Source organism: Acinonyx jubatus, chromosome D1 (assembly GCF_027475565.1).
Source record: "Acinonyx jubatus isolate Ajub_Pintada_27869175 chromosome D1, VMU_Ajub_asm_v1.0, whole genome shotgun sequence".
NCBI lineage: Eukaryota > Metazoa > Chordata > Mammalia > Carnivora > Felidae > Acinonyx > Acinonyx jubatus.
In genome coordinates, this window is record NC_069390.1 from 60,070,188 (window position 1) to 60,092,107 (window position 21,920).

The 21,920-nt window shown below is 41.9% G+C and overlaps 1 protein-coding gene across 1 annotated transcript in view; it reads right to left on the bottom strand.

The window, feature by feature from the left end:
• The window catches only part of GAB2 (GRB2 associated binding protein 2), a 185,308-nt gene that overhangs the window by 18,161 nt on the left and 145,227 nt on the right, over positions 1 to 21,920 (bottom strand). The window contains exon 3 of the mRNA XM_027039869.2: positions 9,303 to 9,546. Within this exon, the coding sequence (XP_026895670.1) occupies positions 9,303 to 9,546 (244 nt within the window). The remainder of the gene's footprint in view (positions 1 to 9,302; positions 9,547 to 21,920) is intronic.

Here is a 21,920-nt window from a genome sequence, read left to right on the forward strand (position 1 = left end):
TTGAAATAAGTCATACAGAGAAGGACAGATACCATATGTTTTCACTCTTATGTGGATCCTGAGAAGCTTAAAAGAAACCCATGGGGGAGGGGAAGGAAAAAAAAAAGAGGTTAGAGTGGGAGAGAGCCAAAGCATAAGAGACTCTTAAAAACTGAGACTAAACTGAGGGTTGATGGGGGGTGGGAGGGAGGGGATGGTAGGTGATGGGTATTGAAGAGGGCATCTTTTGGGATGAGCACTGGGTGTTGTATGGAAACCAATTTGACAATAAATTTCATATATTAAAAAAAATAAAGGTACACTGAATTACTACTTAGCAATAAAAAGGAACAACTAAAGATCCATGTAACAACATGGATAAATCTCAAAAGTATTACATTGATTGAAAGAAGCCAGGAAAAAAGTAAATACTATAATGATTCTACTCAAGTAATCTTCTAGAAAATGAAAACTAATGTAGTGATAGAAATATTGTTGGTAGTTCCTGAGGAATGAGATAGAGGGAAGGATGGATTATAAAGGGGCATGAGGAAAGTTAATACATATTGACAGTGACTGTACTTCAATTACCCTCCAAAAATTATTGAAAATGAGTAGTATCAGTGATATTTGGGTCAGTATCAAGTGGTCTAACCTATGAAGAATAGAAGGAAAGCAGAGATGGAATGGGGCAAAAAAAAAAAAAAAACTTGAAGAAATATTGGTAATTTTGTTGTGCTGGATCAAAAATAGAAACAAATAGAATCAGAAAGTAAATGAAGCCTAAACAAAGAAAAACACACCTAGGAATATTGTAGTCAAACTGCTGAAAGCCAAAGAAAAAAGTCATAAAACTGTCAGAAGCCCAAATAGCCAAAACAATCTTCCAAACAAAGTGAAAGGTCTCACACTTCCTGATTTCAAAACATATTATTATAAAGCTACAATAATTAAAAGTGTGGCACTGGCATAAAGATAGATGTCTAGACCAATGGAATAGAATACAACCCTCATGTATATGATTTAATGATTTTTCAGCATAGTTGCTCAGACCATTCAATGGGGGAATAGCCAGTCTTTTTTTTTTTTCTTCAGGTGTATGACATAGTTATTCAATAAGTTTTTTTTTTAATATGAAATTTATTGTCAAATTGGTTTCCATACAACACCCAGTGCTCATCCCAACAGGTGCCCTCCTCAATGCCCATCACCCACTTTCCCCTCCCTCCCACCCCCCATCAACCCTCAGTTTGTTCTCAGTTTTTAAGAGTCTCTTATGCTTTGGCTCTCTCCCTAACTTTTTTGTTTTTTTCTTTCCCCTCCCCCATGGTCTTCTGTTAAGTTTCTCAGGATCCACATAAGAGTGAAAACATATGGTATCTGTCTTTCTCTGTATGACTTATTTCAATTAGCATCACACTCTCCAGTTCCATCCATGTTGCTACAAAGGGCCATATTTCATTCTTTCTCACTGCCAAGTAGTATTCCACTGTGTACATAAACCACATCTTCTTTACCCATCATCCAGTTGATGGGCAGTTAGGCTCTTTCCATAATTTGGCTATTGTTGAAAGTGCTGCTATAAACATTGGGGTACAAGTGCCCTATGCATCAGAACTCCTGTATCCCTTGGGTAAATTCCTAGCAGTGCTATTGCTGGGTCATAGGGTTGGTCTATTTTTAATTTTTTGAGGAACCTCCACACTGTTTTCCAGAGTGGCTGCACCAGTTTGCATTCCCACCAACGGTGCAAGAGGGTTTCCGTTTCTCCACATCCTCTCCAGCATCTATAGCCTCCTGATTTATTCATTTTAGCCACCCTGACTGGCATGAGGTGATATCTCAGTGTGGTTTTGACTTGTATTTCCCTTATGAGGAGTGACGTTGAGCATCTTTTCATGTGCCTGTTGGCCATCTGGATGTCTTCTTTAGAGAAGTGTCTATTCATGTTCTCTGCCCATTTCTTCACTGGATTATTTATTTTTGGGGTGTGGAGAAAGCCATTTATGAAAAGCCCACAGCTAATAATCATCCTCAGTGGGCGAAAAACTGAGACCTTTCCCCCTGAGATCACGAACACGACAGGGATATCCACTCTCATCGCTGTTGTTTAACATAGTGTTGGAAGTGCTAGCATCAGCCATCAGACAACAAAAGGAAATCAAAGGCATCAAAATTGGCAAAGATGAAGTCAAGCTTTTACTTTTTGCAGATGACATGATATTATACATGGAAAACCCAATAGACTCCACCAAAAGTCTGCTAGAACTGATACATAAATTCATCAAAGTCACAGATACAAAATCAGTGTACAGAAATCAGTTACATTCTTATACACTAATAATGAAGCAACAGAAAGACAAATAAAGAAACTTATCCCATTCACAATTGCACCAAGAATCATAAAATACCTAGGGATAAATATAACCAAAGATATAAAAGATCTGTATGCTGAAACTATAGCAAGCTTATGAAGGAAATTGAAGAAGATACAAAGAAATGGAAAAACATTCCACGCTCATGGATTGGAAGAATAAATATTGTCAAAATGTCAATACTACCCAAAGCAATATACACATTCAATGCAATCCCATTCAAAATTGCACCAGCATTCTTCTCGAAGCTAGAACAAGCAATCCTAAAATTTGTATGGAACCACAAAAGACCCCAAATAGCCAAAGTAATACTGAAGAAGAAGACCAAAGCAGCAGGCATCACAATCCCAGACTTTAGTCTCTACTACAAAGCTGTAATCATCAAGACAGCGTGGTATTGGTACAAAAACAGACACATCAACCAAGGGAATAGAATAGAGACTCCAGAATAGGACCCACAAATGTATGGGCAACTAATCTTTGACAAAGTAGGAAAGAACATCCAATGGAAAAAAGACAATCTCTTTAACACATGGTGCTGGGAGAACTGGACAGCAACATGCAGAAGAATGAAACTAGACCACTTTCTTACACCATTCACAAAAATAAACTCAAAACGGATAAAGGACCTGAATGTGAGACAGGAAACCATCAAAACCCTAGAGGACAAAGCTGGAAAAAACCTCTCTGACCTCAGCTGCAGCAATTTCTCACTTGACACATCTCCAAAGGCAAGGGAATTAAAAGCAAAAATGAACTACTGGGACTTCATGAGGATAAAAAGCTTCTGCACTGCAAAGGAAACAATCAACAAAGGCAACCAACGGAATGGGAGAAGATATTTGCAAATGACATATCAGACAAAGGGATAGTATCCGAAATCTATAAAGAACTCACCAAACTCTACACCTGAAAAACAAATAATCCAGTGGAGTCTTTTCATCTAATGGTGCTGGGAAAATTGGATGTCTGTATGCAAAGAAATGAAGTTGGATCTTTACCTTAGATCATATGTGAAAAATTAACAAAAAAATGATAAAAGACCTAAACATAAGACCTAAATCTATAAACTCTGAGAAGAAAATGTAAGAGGAAAAGCTTCCTGACACTGGATTTGGCAACGATGTTTTTATATAGACACCAAAAGCACAGGCAACAAAAGTAAAAATAGATACATTGGACTACATCAAAGTATAAAACTTCTTGGCATCAAAGGACACAATCAACAGAGTGAAAGGTAATCTACAGAATGGGGGAAATATTTGTAAATCATATATTTGGTAAGGGGTTAATATCGAGAATATACAAAGAACTTCTACAACCCAATAACAACAACAAACCAACCAGATTAAAAACAAAATGGACAGAGGCCTACAAAGACATTTCTCCAAAGATATTCAAATAGCCACCAAGACATGAAAAGATGCTGAACATCACTAATCATTATGGAAGGGAAGTGCAAATAAAAACACAGTGAGATACCACCTCATAGACATTAGGATGGCTACTATCAAAAAACCCAGAAAATAACAAATATTGGCAAGGATATGGAGAAACTGTAACCCTTGTGTACTGTTGTAAAATGGTGCAGCCACTATGAAAAACAGTATGACAGTTTCTCAAAAGATAGAAAATATAATCACCAGAGGACCCAGCAAGTCTATGTCTGTGTGTACCCCAAAATAATTGAAAGCTGAGTCTTTGAAGAGTATTTGTACACCCATGTACAGAGCCCCATTATCCAAAACAGCCAAATGGTGGAAGCAATCAAGGTGTCTATTTAGGGGGAAATAAACAAAATGTGGCATATACAGGCAATGAAGTATTATTCAGCCATAAAAAGGATGGTAATTCTGACATATGCTATAAAATGGATGAAATTTGAAGACATTATTCTAAGTGAAAAAAGCCACTTACAAACAGACAAATACTATATGATTCCATTTATATGAGTTACCTAGAGAATTCAGCTTCATACAGACAGTAGAAAGAAGATTGTCAGGGAGTAGGGGAAAGGGGAAACGGGGAATTTTTAGTGGGTGGAGAGTTTCAGTTTTGCAAGATGAAAAGAGTTCTGGAGATTGGCTGTATAACAGTGTGGAAGAAAGTACTCTACATTACTGAACTGTACACTTAAAAATAGCTGAGATGGTAAATTTTATGTTATGTGTATTTCACAATTTTTTTTAAAAAGGAGAAAAAAAAACATTCAGAGGAAGAAAGATACATAGCACATAGGATTCTACGAATAAAAATAACATCTGACCTCTCATCAGAAACAATGAATGGCAGAAGACTATAGAATGACATACTTTAAAATGCCAAAAGAAAATAACACTATCATTCCAGAATGTTATATCCAGCAAAAATATCTCAGAAATGAAGGTAAAATACAGATCTTTCCAGATAAATGAAAACTGGGAGAACATGTCAAAAGGGGACTTATATGGGAAGAAATGGCAAAGGAAGCACTTTTGGCTGAAGAGTGAAAACCAGGTGAAAACCTCACCAGACAATGTTTAATACTTGCCTTCAACACTCACATATTTTAAGGAACTTAGGGGGAAAATTATGCAGATAACTCCTATTTCTGCTGCCCTTCCTTCTTTCCTGAAGATTTAGTTTCCTTTTGGTACTATTTTGCTTCAGCCTGAAGAACTTCCTTATCACTTCTTTAAATCTGATCTCTTGGAAACGCTCTTATTTTTCTTTCCTCTGAGAATCTCTTGATTTTGTTTTCATTCCTAAAGAACAATTTTGCAGGATATAAACGTGGGGGTTCATAGTTTTTTTCTTTCCCTTAATTTCAAATGCATTTTCCTTCATCACATGGAATATCGTTATAATACAGGCTTTTAAATTTGTGTCTGATAATTCCAACATCTGGGTTATGTTGGAGTTGGCATCAGTGCTTTCCCTTGAGAACCAGTTACCCATTGCCGGTTCTCTGTATGCTGAGAAATTTTGGATTATATACTTAATGTTGTGATATTATGCTGTGTGGACTCTGGGTTCTGTTATAATCCTCTGGAGAACGTGGAGGATTTTGTTTTGCAGGCAACCTACGTGGTTAGATTCAGGCTGCCAAGTTCTGTGTCTCCTTCTGTGTGTCAGAGTGCAAATCTCAGTGTAGTTCTCAAAACCTCTGCTGTGCTGGTGTGGTCTGTCCAACATCCATGCAGCTCACAGTGAGCCTGAAACTTGTGCGGTTTCACACCCAGAATTAGGAAATCTCTTCTCCAACTGTCTTCACTCTGGGTACTCTACTCCTTTCCAGCCCCCAAAGGGCTCCTTTTCTGGTTCCTCTACCAAGAAATATGGGATTTCCATTAGAGTTTCAGCTGTGCGCTCTGCTGTGCTGCTGGGTGAGCAGGCCCGCCTTCAGGGAAATTCCATGAGATACAGAAATATGTCTCTGTGTAGCTGCAGCTCCAAATTTTTCTCCCCTTTATAATTTGCCTCATTTTATTTTTCTAGACTCAAAACAATGACAGGGTAATTGTATTTTGTCCACAGTGTTCAGTTGTGACCAGTGGGAGGGAGTGTTTCTGCCACCACACAGGAACTGGAACCTCTCAGTTATTTTTCAGAGTTTCTAGCTCTCTCCTGAATCTCACCATCTCTTCACTCAGGATCCAGTCCCTCCTCCCCTACCCCCACATATTATAGCAATTAACATACATATTTTAATGTCTTTGTATGCTGCTAGCTCCTTGGAAGAGTCAAATCTCTCAGTTTCTGCCTGCTTTTTGATTGCTCTTCAGTGCTTGAACAGTTGCTTTTTTATATTGTGTTTGGAGTTTATAATTGTTACAGTATGTTTAAATTTTTTTTAATGTTTATTTATTTTTGAGACAGAGAAAGACAGAGAGTGAATGGGGGAGGGTCAGAGAGAGGGAGACACAGAATCCAAAGCAGGCTCCAGGCTCTGAGCCGTCAGCACAGAGCCCGATGCAGGGCTCGAACTCACAGAGTGTGAGATCATGACCTGAGCCAAAGTCGGATGCTTAACCGACTGAGCCACCCAGGTGCCCCACAGTGTGTTTAGTATCATGCAAACTACTCTAACACTTCCAGAAACTATATGGTGTTTCTGGACCGAAGAAAGCTTCCTTCCCATCCTCCATCACTTGGGAATTCTGCAAACATTGTTTGAACTTATTTTTTCCCAAAGTCTCCAAGATCCTGCTCATCACTCTCTTGCTCCCACACCCACACAAGTGAAAACAGTGACACAGAGAAAAGCCCGCAGTAAAGCTGCCTCCCCAGCTGCTGCCAGACAAGTCTGGTCTCCCCTAATATGTTGACTCTCTATAAGAAATATATTTTGATATTTTTTATGCACCTACTATATGCCTTTGGTCTTGTCTTCACAAAATGCAGAAATATATTAATATAAATATCCATAATATGAAGCAGAGAGTTCCAAATGCTGTGTGAGAGAGAATAAAAAATTGCTGTGGGAATGCAGGGAAGAAATAAATTTCATCTAGGAAAATTAACAGAGGTTTTACAGAGGAGGAGGAGGTGCAGAGAGTGGGCCACAACTGCTAGTTCAAGCAGAGACATTTCTATATCTGCTGCTTTAGCAGCACCATCGGAGTGGGGGTGGTGGCAGTTGTCAATATTAGATAAAGCCTTCTACTTGAAGTGTGATCTACAGACATGCTGCACTGGCATCATCTGGTGTTTAGCAGAAAGGCAAGATCTCAGGACCCCCTCCAGGCCCACTGAATCAGCATTTCAACCAGATTCCCAGGTATTTCATATGCACTTTGAGAGGCATTAAGAGAAAGTACACTGTCTTTCGATAGAACTATGATTTGAAGACCTCCCCCTCTCTAATCTCAGGCAATCACAGGTGCAGGAGAGGGGGATGCAGCACAAGGAGAAGAAACGTTAACATGTACTGAGGACGCACTACCGGGTATATGTGTTCTGTCATTTTATGCTCATCAGTAAACCTCAGAATTCATTACTTCCATCCTGCAGATAAGGAAATGGAAGCTCAGGAGGTTAAAGAATTAGATCACAAGGAAAGTAGCAGAACCTGAATTTGGACCCATATCTGATGGACTCCAAAGCCTGTGATCTGCTTCTGGTCACACAACACTGCCTGTCTCGGGTGTGTGATTCAGGAGAATCAGTGCTATTTACAGCACTGCGGCTAACTAGTTCAGTGATCTTGGCTAATTCGTCCTTTTTTTTTTTTTTTTTTTTTTAAAGAACTCAGCTCCTTATGTCTAAGTTGATCGTGTTCGAACTACTAAAAGGTCACAAATGAATGAATCCTGAAACAAATGAAAATGGGCATTTGAGACAACCTTAAGACCGAGTGCGGGGAGCCTCTGTTGTGTGATGGTAAATGACTCAGAGACCCAGAAGCAGAATCGTGCAGTGTAGAGTCTAGGACCAGAAACAAGCAGACCTGGTTTCTAGCCCTACCTCTGTCACTTCTTAGTTGTGAACCTCATTTTCTTCATCTATGAGGCGGGGAGAAGGGAGCTAGACTGGCTACCTCTCAGTGCCTTTGATTGGGTCACGTGAGATTATACATGAAAATGTTCCATGGCGTGATACATAGTTCTCTAATTGCCTTAATTTTTGTTAACACAAATTAGGTATTTCTAAATTAATTAAGAAATGTGATTTGTAGCCTGCTGGCCATGGTAGTAACTGGGAACAAGCTCTGGCAAAGTCCATCATTTCTGTGCTTTTGCTTACCCTAGCAATGGGAATAAAAGGTAATAAAAATATCTACAGGCTCCACACCTGTGAGAGAGATTGGTGCCAGAAATACAAAGACCATTATTCTCGAGCAGGAAGTCCTTGCTCTAGAACTTCCTGTGATGATGAGATGCTTCCTTATCTGTGCTGTCCAGTACAGCAGCCATTAGCCACATGTGGCTACTGAGCACTTGAAATGTGGCTAGTGCAACTGAGAACTTAATTTTAAATTTTATTTCATTTGAATCCATTCACATTTAAATCACCACGTATGGATAGTGACTACCATGCAGAACAGTGCAGCTCTAGAGCAAAAGTGAGATATGGATCTGTTGAGTAGTGTAAGATTTTATAGCTATATATTTTTTTTAAATATAATTTATTGTCAAGTTGGGTAACATACAGTGTGTACAGCATGCTCTTGGTTTGGGGGTAGATTTCCGTGATTTGCTGCTTACGTACAAAACCCAGTGCTCATCCCAACAAGTGCCCTCCTCAATGCCTGTCAACCATTTTCCCCTCTCCCCCCACCCAACAACTCTCAGTTTGTTCTCTGTATTTAAGAGTCTCTTACAGTTTGCCTCCCTCCCTCTCTGTTTGTAACTATTTTTTCCCCTTCCCTTCCCCCATGGTCTTCTGTTAAGTTTCTCAAGATCCACATATGAGTAAACACATATGATATCTATCTTTCTCTGACTGACTCCTTTCACTTAGGAAAATACCCTCCAGTTACATCCATGTTGCTGCAAATGTCAGGATTTCATTCTTTCTTATTGCCAAGTAGTACTCCATTGTACATATAAACCACATCTTCTTTATCCATTCATCAGTTGATGGACACTTAGGCTCTTTCCATAATTTGGCTATTGTTGAAAGCATTGGTTTATAGATATATTCTTAATGCCAGCAAATAAATTGATTTTTTCCCTAATTCTGAAACTCTAGCCCCTAGTGCCTTTTTTCCTCCAAATTAAACAAAACATTTTTATAGCATCGTTTCTGATCATGGGTTCCGGAGGAACCCAATTATCACTGTATAGCAATAAAATGTGAAGGTTACCTAAGCAAAAGAAGGATGCTCTGTTAATAAATACGTCTGTTCACCTGAGAAGAGAAACCATTTCACTCCCCTGTCTTTAAAATTAAAAAACTGTAGGATGGAAAGCGACTAGGTCCTGTGAGTGGGTGCTTGCCCCACTGCTGCTTACAGCAGTCTCCTACCTTGCATTTTCCGCTCTCCGGCTTATGCACTGGTGCAAGTAGAGATACTCCTGAGGCGCACTGGTGGACAAGGTGGGCTGCATGTGGTTGGACACAGGGGGTTCAAAGGTGAACAAGGTTGGCTGGCTGGAGTGCGATGGGGCTGAGGACTTGCGTTCTCGAAGAAGGTGCTGACTGGAGCTGCTGAGCTCAGCTGGAGAAGAGCGGGGGCCATGACTGGCAGAGGACATGTTTCTCAGGGAGTCTGTGAAACAAGAGAAGGAGCTCTGTGACTGAAAAGGGGAAGAAAAGTGGCCTTATCCCAAAGTGGGATGTCAGAGGAAGAAGAGATATTAAAAGCAGAGGCAATGATCCAGCAGCAGCCTTCTCTCCCCCTCACACACCTGCTCCTTCTCTGTCTGCCTGAGTGAAAGACTGTGGCCTCCTGGTGGAAACGGAGATGCCCTGTCCCTCGGCACTGCTCCTGGAGTCGTCTGGAGTCTGCTCCCTCTCACAACCCTGATGGTGATGGCCCTGCTCCCAGGAGGTGTGGCTGTCCATGGCTCAGGACTGTGACTCTGGCCCTTCTCCAGAGGGAGGGCAGTAAGTGCCACTGCCCTCCTCCTCTTTGGAGGCTCCTGCTGTCATCACCTCTGTCAAAGCTAAGGCTGGCTTTGTTAAATGAGCTTTGCTTCCTGAAGACTCATTGATTCAGACCCTGGACTGTACCTTATTGTGTAAATGATAAAAGCAGAAATGTACTTGCAGCAGACTGTCCCATGGAAGACTGGTCCCAGCTCCTCCTGCCTGCCCTTCCAAGTCCTCTGAGGACAATGATGTTCCCCATTCCCCAACTCTTGTGCCCACCACTCTGTGTCAATTGGTCTTTTTTCTCTGAATTCTCATCTTAAACTCCCCTCTGTTGTGCTAGAAAAGCAGCAAGGTATTAAAGATAGATCATAGCTGAGAGTACTACCCTCCCAGCCAAGGGCATTACTCATTTGGCTGGTTCTCCAAGCCTAGTCCAAGTTCCTGAGCGTAACACATAAGGCCTTTCACAGTCTGACCTACTTCCTGCTTCTCTCCTCCTGTACCCGAGGCATTCGGAAGCTTCATCAGTCCCCAGACACACCAGGCCCTTTTACAACTCTTTCTCATGGCTTATGCTGTTCCTTCCGCCTGGATTTCACTTCTACTCCACTGGCACTCATATGCAGCCTTGAAGACCCTACACGGATATCATATTCTCTCTGAAACCTTCCTGGACTCAGTCCTTTTTCTGGCTGCCAATAGCACTTGGCCTGTGCTTCATTATGTCCACTGTCACTCTGCCTCCCTGCCTGGCCTTGTTTCTATGAACAGTGCCTGATGCTGTTATGTCTACAGTCCCAGGATTCACCTAATAAAGGCCAGGCGCATAGACATTTCTTAGTCTGTGGAAGGAGAAAAAAAGTCATGGAGCACACAATAATTCCATAGTGAAACTTCTTGTTCAAAAGAAATAAAGTTTTAAAGATGTAATTGCTGGTGATGTGATAGCTAGTGGGGGATGACATTTCAGGGGTGGTGATGGGGGCTTGCTAGGGCTAGTCAAATCTTTTCAGAGGGGACATACTTCTGTTTCTACTCCCCATCATCTGACCTATTTTAGTACACTTCTCATGGCCCTAGGCAGGATCACCAGCTTGTTAGTGCTCTATCGCATTAATTAGTCCCCAGTCTTTACAGATGCGAGGCAGAACAACTTCTGCCTGTGTACAACAGAAAAGCCATGGGCCTCTGGGGAAAAACTGTTCCATCGACAGCTGTATTGACCTCCAAAATGAATTCCCATTACAGGTCTTGTAGTGAACTGGATGTTTGTTAACAGAATCAATGGCTTCATTACTCCATTAGATTTGCAAGATGAACTCTCTAATGGCAGAGGGGAGAGGGTTTATGCTAGAGGATGGAGTAGCCATGGAGCCAGGGATGGGCAAAGCCGCGGCCTGAGAAGACATAGGGAAGGTGCCAAGAGGAAGCCTCTGGTGCGCTTCTACCTTCCCCTGTGGTCTTTTTGGACTCCTCTACCTCTGCCACCCTTTCAGTGGATGCATTTTTCAGGGTTTCACCCCAGAGCCTCCTCTATCATCACTGACTCAGGACACTCTCCCGGGGTGTTCTCTTCCAGCCAGGTGATGACAACTTTAACTCTTTAATCCATCTTTAACTCTGTTCTCTTTCCTGGGCTCTCATCTAAGATGCCTGTTGGGCATCTCCATTCAGATGTCCCACAAGCAGGTCAAGCTCAGTGATCTCCTCCTCCTCCTGTGTCCTGCTTCTCCGTGAAGCACATCAACATCACCATCCAATCAGCTGAGCCAGAAATGTAGGTGTTACTACAACCCCTCTCTGTCTGTCAACAACCGCACCATGTCACTATGTCCCTGCCCTGCTTAAAATTCTTCAGTGGATCCCTGTTATCCTCAGGACAACGTACAAGGCTCTCTCTCTTTTAAAACCATTTTTCTGTTTATTTCTTTAACCTTGTTTCTGACCAATCCTTCCTTGTGTTTCAAACAGAATTTTAGGAAAATAGTAACTTTTCTGTCCTATCACTCCATATATCTGGCTGTAAGCTCAGTGAGGGCAGAGACACTGTCTCTTTTCTAACACTTTTATCCCTTGCATCAAGCCCAGTATGTGACACAAGTCCATAAACATGTGTTGGTTAGACAAACGAAGCATGTAGCATCAGGCCACACTCCCTCAATAACGTTCACTGATTCCTCACTGCCTTCAGAATAAAGTTCGGGTTCCCAAGTCTGACAAGAAAGGCCATTCTGTCACAATCTACTTCTCCTGCCTGGCACCCATATATCCCGCATGCCCCCTACGTTGCATGCTTGGACTGTGGATCTGTATAAAAGAGGAGTGACCTGTCCTCGTGGCTGGAGCCCTCTGCTCAGGCTGTGGATCAAATCTGAGAAAACTGTAGAGCTGGAGAAACCACTTCACCTGAGTCTCAGTTTGCAATAAGATGGTCATAAGAATGCAACAAGACATAAGATGGTCATAAGAATGAACTGCACAAAGGGTCGGGACAACTCTGCATGCTGTAAATTCTCAAAAGGTATTCTAGTCACTTCCGTATTCCTGCTGCCTAAAGCAGTTCCAGCTCACAGTGGGTACTGAATATATACTTGTTGAGTGAATAAAATAATTTTTACTAGCACAAAACCAAATATGCCTGTTTCTTGTGGTCAAAATAGGAGAGGCTTTCAAGGTCTGCTAATAAGATGAAGTAGGGGTTATGATGAGTTGGGCCCACTTGGAACTCCATTCTACAAATATAAAGCCATGTCTATGAAATCAGTCAGCTCCATAATGATCTGCCACTCCAGAAAAGCTCTTTTGAAGCTGTTTTGGGACTAAACCTTGCCAAAATCTCATTTCTGCTTGCTATAGTGTCCCCCCCCCAAACTCACTTTTACATGGATCCTCAGAATGTGACCTTGTTTGAAAATAGCATCTTTGCAGATCTAATTAGTTAAAATGAGGTCATAGTGATGGGTGTACTTATAAGAACGGCCGACAAAGACACATAGGGAGAACACCATTGTGATGACAGAGGTAGAGACTGGACAAACAAAATGTGATATAGCTATACAATGGAATATTATTCAGCCATATGAAATACTAATACATGCCCCAACAGGATGAATCTCCAAAACACTGTGCGAAGTGAAGGAAGCCAGTGTAAAAGACTATAAATTATATGGCTTTATTTACGTGAAATGTCTAGAATCAGCACATCCATAAAGATAGCAAGCAGACTAGTGGTTTCCCAGGGGTGGGGGTGGGATGGGGGAGTGGGCATGGGGAGTGAATGCTAATGAGTATGGGGTTTCTTTTTGGGGTAATGAAAATGTTCCAGAATTAGATGGTGGTGACGGTTGCACAACCCTGTGAACATGCTAAAAAAACAATGACTTGTATACTTTAAATGGGTGATGTATGGTATGTGCATTTAAAAACACACACACACACGTATAAACACTTTGCAAAGTATGAAGTGTTAATTATGTGCAAGAGATTAATGGTCTAATTAAATACATCTGACCTTTAGCTTATTTCCTCTCTAAAGAGAATACTGAACACTCCTTACTAAAATAGATTGAGTAAGAGACATTCTCCCTTTCCTATCTTCAGTTCCCTGCCTGTCCTCCAACCTTATTGTTCAGGGGGGTTCACCCCACAATCATGGCAAGACAGTAGGAATTTCAACAAAACAAAATATCAAGAAGTCATGTTTGGGGTCAAAAGACCCAAAGTGTAAAAGGTGAATTAAAAAGCCCACAGGTGTGAAAACAAATCCATGCAGTTGCATAAAACGTGCATAGGATTTGTTTTTATTGCCTGGCTACCTCTTGAAGGGAAGAAAAGAATGCTAAAGGCGTGTGGCTGGGCTGTTTTTGGTATGTGGCTATAACGCTGGTGTAATGATGTGTCTTGGGTCATTAGGAAGGTCAGTTATATAGCAAGAAGAAAATGGACGTTTCCAGACTCCAGGCCTGGGCTTCTATCTCCATGTCTAGACTAAAGATAATGCCAGAAAATGCTTGAGTCAATTTGTTTTCTTTTAAAAAGGGTTTTATTTTTTCCTCTTCTTCCTGGCTTCTTTTTAGGGCCCTAAAAATCACTCCCCTTCCTTTCCACAATCACCCCTGGGAAGCCTGCCCAGTGCACAAACACTCCGCCCACCTTCTTGCAAAACTCTAGAACAGGAAAGCTCTGAAGGATTTTAGTAGAGGGGCCCAGCCCAACCCAGCCCTGCCCAGCCCAGCCATCAACTGGCTAGTGATAACAGGAGCAGGAAAGGGGCAGTTGGCGGGAGTTTCTGGAAAAGATGACTGGCCAAATAATGACTGGTTCCCTTATCTCAATGCCCTTTTTATCTTTATCCTTCTCTCTCCCCAAATCCCTGCCCCAAGCCTCAGTGGGTATCAGAACCCATAAAGTGGTAGACCAAAGCACATGCTGGGACCCAGGCTGGATTCAAAGCCTGGATCTGCTAAATCCTTGCTTTGTGGCCTTGGACAGTTACACAAACCTCTTTGTTCCTCACCTGTTCAACAGGTAAAATACATAGTTTTCCAGGGCTGCCGCGTAGTTTGAGATCATACATATGAAGCATTTAGCAAAGTGCCTGCTCTGATTCCGTAATACATGTGGAAATGCTGCCACCTTGAAATGGGCCGAGAGGTATGGAGGAGCTTTCCAAGCAACAGAGAATGCGTGGAAGGTAACTGTTGTCTGTTTTAGTTCCAACTATAACTTGTATGATGTTATATGTGGAAGGAGACCAAAAAGGACAATACTGACTATAATAATCATCGCTGCCATTTACTAAGCACCTACTATGTGTGTCTAGTCTACTCTGCGAGGTAGAAATTATTATTTCCATTTTGTTTCCTTCTTTTTGGATGAAGAAACTGAAGCTCAGAGAAGTTAATAATGAGCTCTGGGGTCACACAGCTAGAAAGCATCAGAGCCTATCTGAAACAGACCTCACTTTCTTCAAAGCCAATTCTTTTCATTCATGTAGAGAAAAGAGCTCCCACGAGATCCCTGAGTGAGGAACGGTATTAGCTTTATGAAAGGCAGAGTCAACTAACAGAATGACAGCCTAGGCCAAGCTCTGCTCTAACCGGCTGAGTGATCTTGGGCATGCCATTTCACCTTCCTGGGACTCATTTTCTCTATTGAAAAAAGGAAGAACTTGGATTAGGTCAGGGATATACATAAAAGCCGTCTTTGGGAAACGTAAGAGAGCTGTTCCATGTAAGACCTCATGAGACATATTTACACAGAGATAGAATAAGATCAACTGGTTTCGCTTTTAATAATCTCTGGTTCTTTTTATTTTATTTATTTTTGTTTTTTTAAATGTTTGTTTATTTATTTTGAGAGAAAGAGAGAGCATGCATTGGAGGGAGGGGCAGAGAGAGGGAGAGAGAATCCCAAGCAGGCTCCACATAGCACAAAGCCCAACATGGGGCTCAATCCCATGACTGTGAGATCATGACCTGAGCCCAAATCAAGAATTGGATGCTTAACCGAATGACACACCCAGGCACCCCAATAAGGTCTGGTTCTTAATTCCAGGACACAGGTAGAAGAATTAAGGTCAACTGAAAAATCAGGGGCAAAGCAAACTCAGAGACCCAAATGAGAACACAAATTCTTCCAAAAATCTTTTTTTTTGCATCATCAAAATTACAAACTGAAAGCCACCCTTGTTCTCACTGGCTTTTTCTATCATCTATCTAGGGTCCAAAAGGAAAATGTGTTACAGAAAAGGCCCTGATGTGGGTTCAGAAACATGGGTCAGAAACCATTTTACCACAGGGACCTAAGCAAAACTTTTAATCTCTCTGCACCTCATTTTTCATGTTGTCAAATGCCAAAGAGAAGGCAGTCAATGAACACATTTTGAAAAGAGAATAGTATAGGATTCTACAAGGTGAGTGGCCCCCTGCAGAAAGCTAACCAAAGAACAGGGACCAGAGGGTGGAGAATTCTAAAAACAAAAGCATGCTGACAGGTGCTGAGGGCAAGACTGGATCAACAGTTCATTTTAACTCACAATCACAAGAAATTATTTAAGGTGAATAATCCTGAGAATCATCCGGCACACATCATAATTAGAGGAATTATTCATAAATTTAAGGCCAAACACAAAATAGCTTCATTCTATACGATAACTCACATAATATGGCAACTAGAAAGGGCCCTGGAGTCTAACTGCTCATTTATCACCACTGTCCTTCCCACTCACCCACATCTCTCATTTCCAATTGGAGAAACTGTGGCCCAGAAAGGTGAGGCTCCTTGTCCAAAGCCACATGGTAGGGCAGACCTGAATCCTGGAAAAAGAATTCAGATCTCCTCCTTCAGGGGTCCTTCTACCACACGGAAAGAACGATGTATCAGTGTGAATGAAGATGTACTCCCCATAACGTGCAGGGGAGGGGAGAGGCAATCAAGTCAGGGGATCTCATCACCAGGACACTGACTGGCAGGACTGTTATTTTGTCATGAGTTTATTATGTTACTCACATTTGCATGGTAAGTAAACATTCGCTGGACTAAACTACTAAAGACTAGTATAAATAATTCCCCAAGCTCAAAAATACATCTTCTAGTGGTTTATAAAAACTACAACAGAGAAAGAAAAAAGGGGAGGCAGAGACAGGCAGTAACATAAGACCCTGTGAGACTAGGCTGTGAGACTACCCTGTAAGACTAGGCTGCCTGATGCATCCCCTTCTCTGGGGAAGGATCTGAGAAAGAACACTTCCCCCACTCTTCCGCCTGCCCCAACGGGCTCTGAGAGCCAAGTCAGAACATCCTGACCTTGACATATAGGATCTCTCAGTACGCTTTAGCAGAAATTGATTTTGTGAAGGGTGCAGGGGAGGGAAAGAGAGTGACTGTAGCCGAGAGGCATGCCACATATCCTTACATAACCATCATCTGCCCTTGGGATCCTCACTTTACAGAGGGGAAACTACAGGCCAGAGCAAATTCCAGGCTCTCCTTAAGGTCTCCAGTTAGAATTAATCATGCGTTCCTCTAAACCTTTTATAGTACCTCATTCTGCTGCTTATTCTACTTGTGTTGGAGTTCACAAGTTTGTCACACAAAAGTCGGTACTGAGCTGGTAGAAGCCGGGATCTGGCCCATCTCTGTTTCTCTGACAGTGTTTAGCACAATGCTCTGTGCCTAGTAAATGTCTGATTGAGAACAAGGTGTTCAATAAACACACCACGGTGGTGGGTTATTCTTCCTTGGGTCAGAAAAAATGAATGAATAGCTCCAGGATCCAAATGTAAACTATTCTTGTAGGGTGGGAAGAATTATCACTTTGTGAGGTTTTCTGGCTTGTGTGTATATCTGTTTTAGGGCAGCCAATCTATATTTAGCCATGCCCTGTCCTGTTCATTTTAGAGGAGATCAGGTTACAAGTTTTGTTTTCCCCTAACCTGCCACACCTATGTATGCACCTACGTATGCCGGACCTCATTTGTGACAGACCTTACTCCTTCTCCTTGGAGTGGGGCTGGGTTGGCTGGGCATCCCGCTCGGAGAGTTAATTCATACTGGGAATGAAGCACTCCTGCCATTTACTTAGGGTCATGAGCACTGACTGTGGGTACTACAGCAGGGGCTGCAGGCCCATCAGAAAGAATGGATCTTGTCCCTGCTCTACGGGTTTATACTGCATTTAGAAAGACCCTATTTCTCTTCAAGGCAGCACTTCTGCCCTCCCCCAAGGAACTTTGGGAACCTAATGGTATTCCCATAGGAATCAGTCTATCTAGTGGGCACCACAAGCTCACATTGCAATGATGCATTTGACCCTTGTGACATTCCCACAAAAATATCATTGTAAGTTAAGCTAAACAACTTCCTAAGAGGTGAGCTTCCCCTGCCTTCTTTTACACTGACTTTCACTTAAGAGACAACTGGCAACCAGTGTGAAGCACAAGTGTCAGATCCTAAAATGGAAGGTGCTTATCAAGAATCATCAGCAGTGGCAAAAATCACCAGAACAATACCCTACACTGCTCTGCTCTGGGTGGGGAGGCTGAGGGACTCAGGAGACCGAGCATTACCTGAAGTACAACTGTGGATTTGGGAGAGGCAGTGTGGTATGGAAAATGAACATGGATTTTGAAATCTGAATCTTAGCTTACTAGCTGTGGGACCTAAGGATGGCGTGTGAATCCAAGAATCCTAGTTTGGGGGCACCTGGGTGGGTTCGTCGGTTAAGTATCCGACTTTGGCTCGGGTTATGATCTCACAGTCTGTGAGTTCGAGCCCTGCACTGGGCTCTGTGCTGACAGTTCAGAGCCTGGAGCCTGCTTCAGATTCTGTGTCTCCCTTCTCTCTCTCTGCCCCTTCCCTGCTCACTCGCTTGCTCTCTCTCAAAGATAAATAAAGATTAAAATAAAAACTTAAGAGTCCTAGTTTGTACAGTTTGTAAAACAGCAACCTGTAGGGTTGTCCCAGGGAGTAAAGAGATGCCACGGTCCCTGCACATCAGTACATCACAGAGGGAGGTCCTTCCTCAGCACTCCATGGTGGAAGGTGGCCTGACATGGGAGAAGAGCTTAAGCTTGGTGTTCGCAGATCTTCAGGGTTTGATCATAGCCAGGACTGGTGCCGGGAAGTACAAATGAACTCAACTGGCCTTTGTGAGGTACGTAGAGGACCCCAGAGGCAAAGAGCCTGGAAGCACCCAACTTCTAACCGGCAGCTTTTCTTAGTTGCTGCCTCCAGTCCTGGTGTCACAACAGTCTCCTGGCTTCATATATGTAGTTTTCCTACTCATCTTCCAGTCTTGTATCTTGACGCCTCAACAACTCTAGGTTTTTTCTGCTGGATCCAAAAGGAAGCGCTTTTTTTTTTTTTTTTTAAGTTTATTTATTTTGAGAGAGAGTATGCATGGGGGAGGGGTAAATAGAGAGGGAGAGAGAGAATCCCAAGCAGGCTCTGCACTATCAGTGCACAGCCTGATGTGGGATTCAATCTCAAGAACCCCGCAAGTTCATGACCTGAGCCAAAATCAAGTCGGACACTTAACTGCCTAATCTACCGAGGCATCCCAGAAGTGCTTGCTGTCTTTTTAACACTGTTATAAAGGCCAACACCTAAGACCATATGTAAATGTGTCTTGGTAGGCCTGTCAAGGTATGTTATTACATGAGAATAGGGGGTGGCAAACTATGGACCATAAGTCAAACTGGGCCTACCAGCTGTTTTTATAAATAAAGTTTTATTGGAACACAGCTATTCATTTACATACTGTTTATGGCTGCTTATGTGCTACAACAGTGAAGTTGAGTACTTGTGAGAGAACATAATGGTAAATACAATATTTACAATCTGACCTTTTACAGAGGAAGTTTGGCAACCTCTGGACTAGAAACTGTCATTCTGATTTGTGTAACCATGTCCTCTTTCAAAATATTAGCATCTAATTTAAGTTCATCATTAAGGAGACAGAGGCTGAAACCAAGACCAATGAATCCCAAACCTATGCTTTGAAAAAAATCAAAAGGAGGAATCACAAGAAAAGCCAGTTTGGAAAGTACATTAGTATAATTATAAGAAATCCTGTTCTTTTTCATTTTAGTACATCTTGGGCACAAACAACATGCTAGTCACTGGTTAGCATATGGAATTAAAGGGTTCACAAAAGTAACATGATAAACTTATATTGAACCAGGCTTGGAGAGAAGTCACCAGATTGTTCTTTCTGATCCATAATGGTTTATTCTTCTTCCATATCACAGATGCACAGGTCTGGAACTGACCAACAGATCACTTAGTTTAATATTTTATTTTACTGATAAGAAATCTAAGGTCCAGAGAGACCAAATATTTTCTTACCAGTGACTGATTGGTATTCCTGAGAAAGAATGTAAGTCCCTTATTTTTCAGGTTTAGTGTTTTTTTCTAGTAATACATCTCATTAGAAGAACAATAAACATTCTAAGTTTGAGTAGACTTTTCTACTTCTGAGGACAGTGAAAAGAGCTTCCACCTAATAATCTAACATGGTTCCCTGAAGTTCTCAAAAAAAGGACCATATTATGACTGGAAAGGGTCAGAATTATTATTGACATACTCTTTGATAAAACAGTACTACTTTCCTATGTGTATACAGTACCTTCTCATTTGCTTTGGTATAATTAATACAAAAAAAGCATGCTGGGATTATGACAGAGATTGGGCTCAATCTATAGATCAATCCAGGGAGAAACAACACAGTAACATTAGTGAATGTTCTACTTTACAACATGGTTTCTCTCTCCCTTTACTGGGTCCTTCTTCATTTCTCCTGGCAATGTTTTGTCATTTGCTGTACAGAGATCTTATATGATTTTTGTTAAATGAATTAAGTGCTTTATTTTCTGAAGCTGTTGTAAAAGAAATTTTTATTATAATTTTATTTCCCAATTGTAGGTTGCTCTCGACAACTTTGACATTTATAACAGCCCTACAAAGTTGGCAGGGCAGTGATCTTTCCAGATTCATTTAACATAAGATGAGACTACGACTCAGAGGAATAAAATGACTTACTCAGTGATCTAGAGCTCTCAGGAAATGCCAAACCAGGACTCAAGCCCAAGTCTTTTACACACCAAGCTGAAGGACCATTCTATTATCCAGCAATATGTGAGGGTAGATGAGGAGCATATACTTATAAATTATAAGTGCTACACAAATATCCACTGGAATGGGCAAAAAAAAAAAAAAAAAAAAAAAAAACAAACCAAAACAAAACTATTTTAATAGGACCAATAAAGAAACCAAGGCTCAGAAAGGCCTTTTCTGATCATCTGACCTCAAGCTACTCCTAATCACGTTACTCTGTCTTCTTCTCCTCATCAAAGCACTTATTGCTACCACTTAAACATTTTGTTTTTCATCTGTCTCTTCCCACTTGACTGTGAGCTCCCTTAAGAGTCTGAACCTCACATGTTCTATTCACCATTGATGCTTCAGTGCGCTGGCCATAAAATTCTGCCTCTCTGTCTCCTGATGTGGGCAGAACTGACTGATGGCCCCAGCTGCTGGCCTTCTGCATCCCTCAACTCCCCATAGCCATTCTCATCCAGTGTCAAAGGAAATGGCAGGAGTATTGCTACAGGCCTGTTCCTGTGAGACACGAGACTCCTTTAATCAGAGACCTTCTCTTGAGAACGTTCACTGATCCAGAGGAAACTGTCCTAGAACTGTACTGCAGTCTAATCCTTCTCCTTGCCTTCTGTCACAGGTGTCAGTCCTGTACCCCACTGAAAGGCTTTGCTCCCTTCTCCCACTCCTTCCCATTATCCCTCACAGGTGTCTCACCCAATAAATCCCTTGCAGGTCTTAACTCATCTTGCATCTGCTTCTCAGAGAACCTGAACTCCTAGCCTCAGAGTCTAAAACAGTGCTTGATGAACAAGTGGTTGGGCCAGGTTCATACTGCAGGTAAACCACAAACCCAGAATTAGAACCCAGTCCTCTAGTCCTTCAGTCCAAAGCCTTTTACACTCAGATCACCAGTCATCTGAGAAATATGTCCTTGGTGCCTTTGTCCAGGGGGCCATTGCTCTGATGGATTTTTTGAAGGGAAAATGTATTCACTAATGGTCAAGTCCCACAGCTGGCCTGTCAGCCATGATTGTAATTATGGGGACTCTAGTGGGCGTAAGAACATTTGTCCCAGATTCAGAGGGAATGGAAGCTATGGTTTAGGTCAGTGAGGAAAATCTGGCTTAGGTTTAATTTAAAAGCAGCAAGAACTCTGTGTGATGTCCTCTTAAAGGAATATAAGGAGAGCGCCTACCTTGGCAAAGCCACAGAAAGTCAAGAGAGTGCAAAGGCAGCGGGAAGTCTTTCCCAGGACTTTGTGCATGTGCTGAAGACTCTGTACGGGGACTTTGATGACTTGAGGCAAGGACTGCATCTGGAATTTCAGGATATGGGCTTAATAGTTAAGAGCATGGACGCTGGAACCAGACTGTCTGGGTCTGAATCCCAGCTCCTTTGCTTACTAGTTGTGTGAATTAGGGAAAGTTACTGAACCTCTGTGTGCCC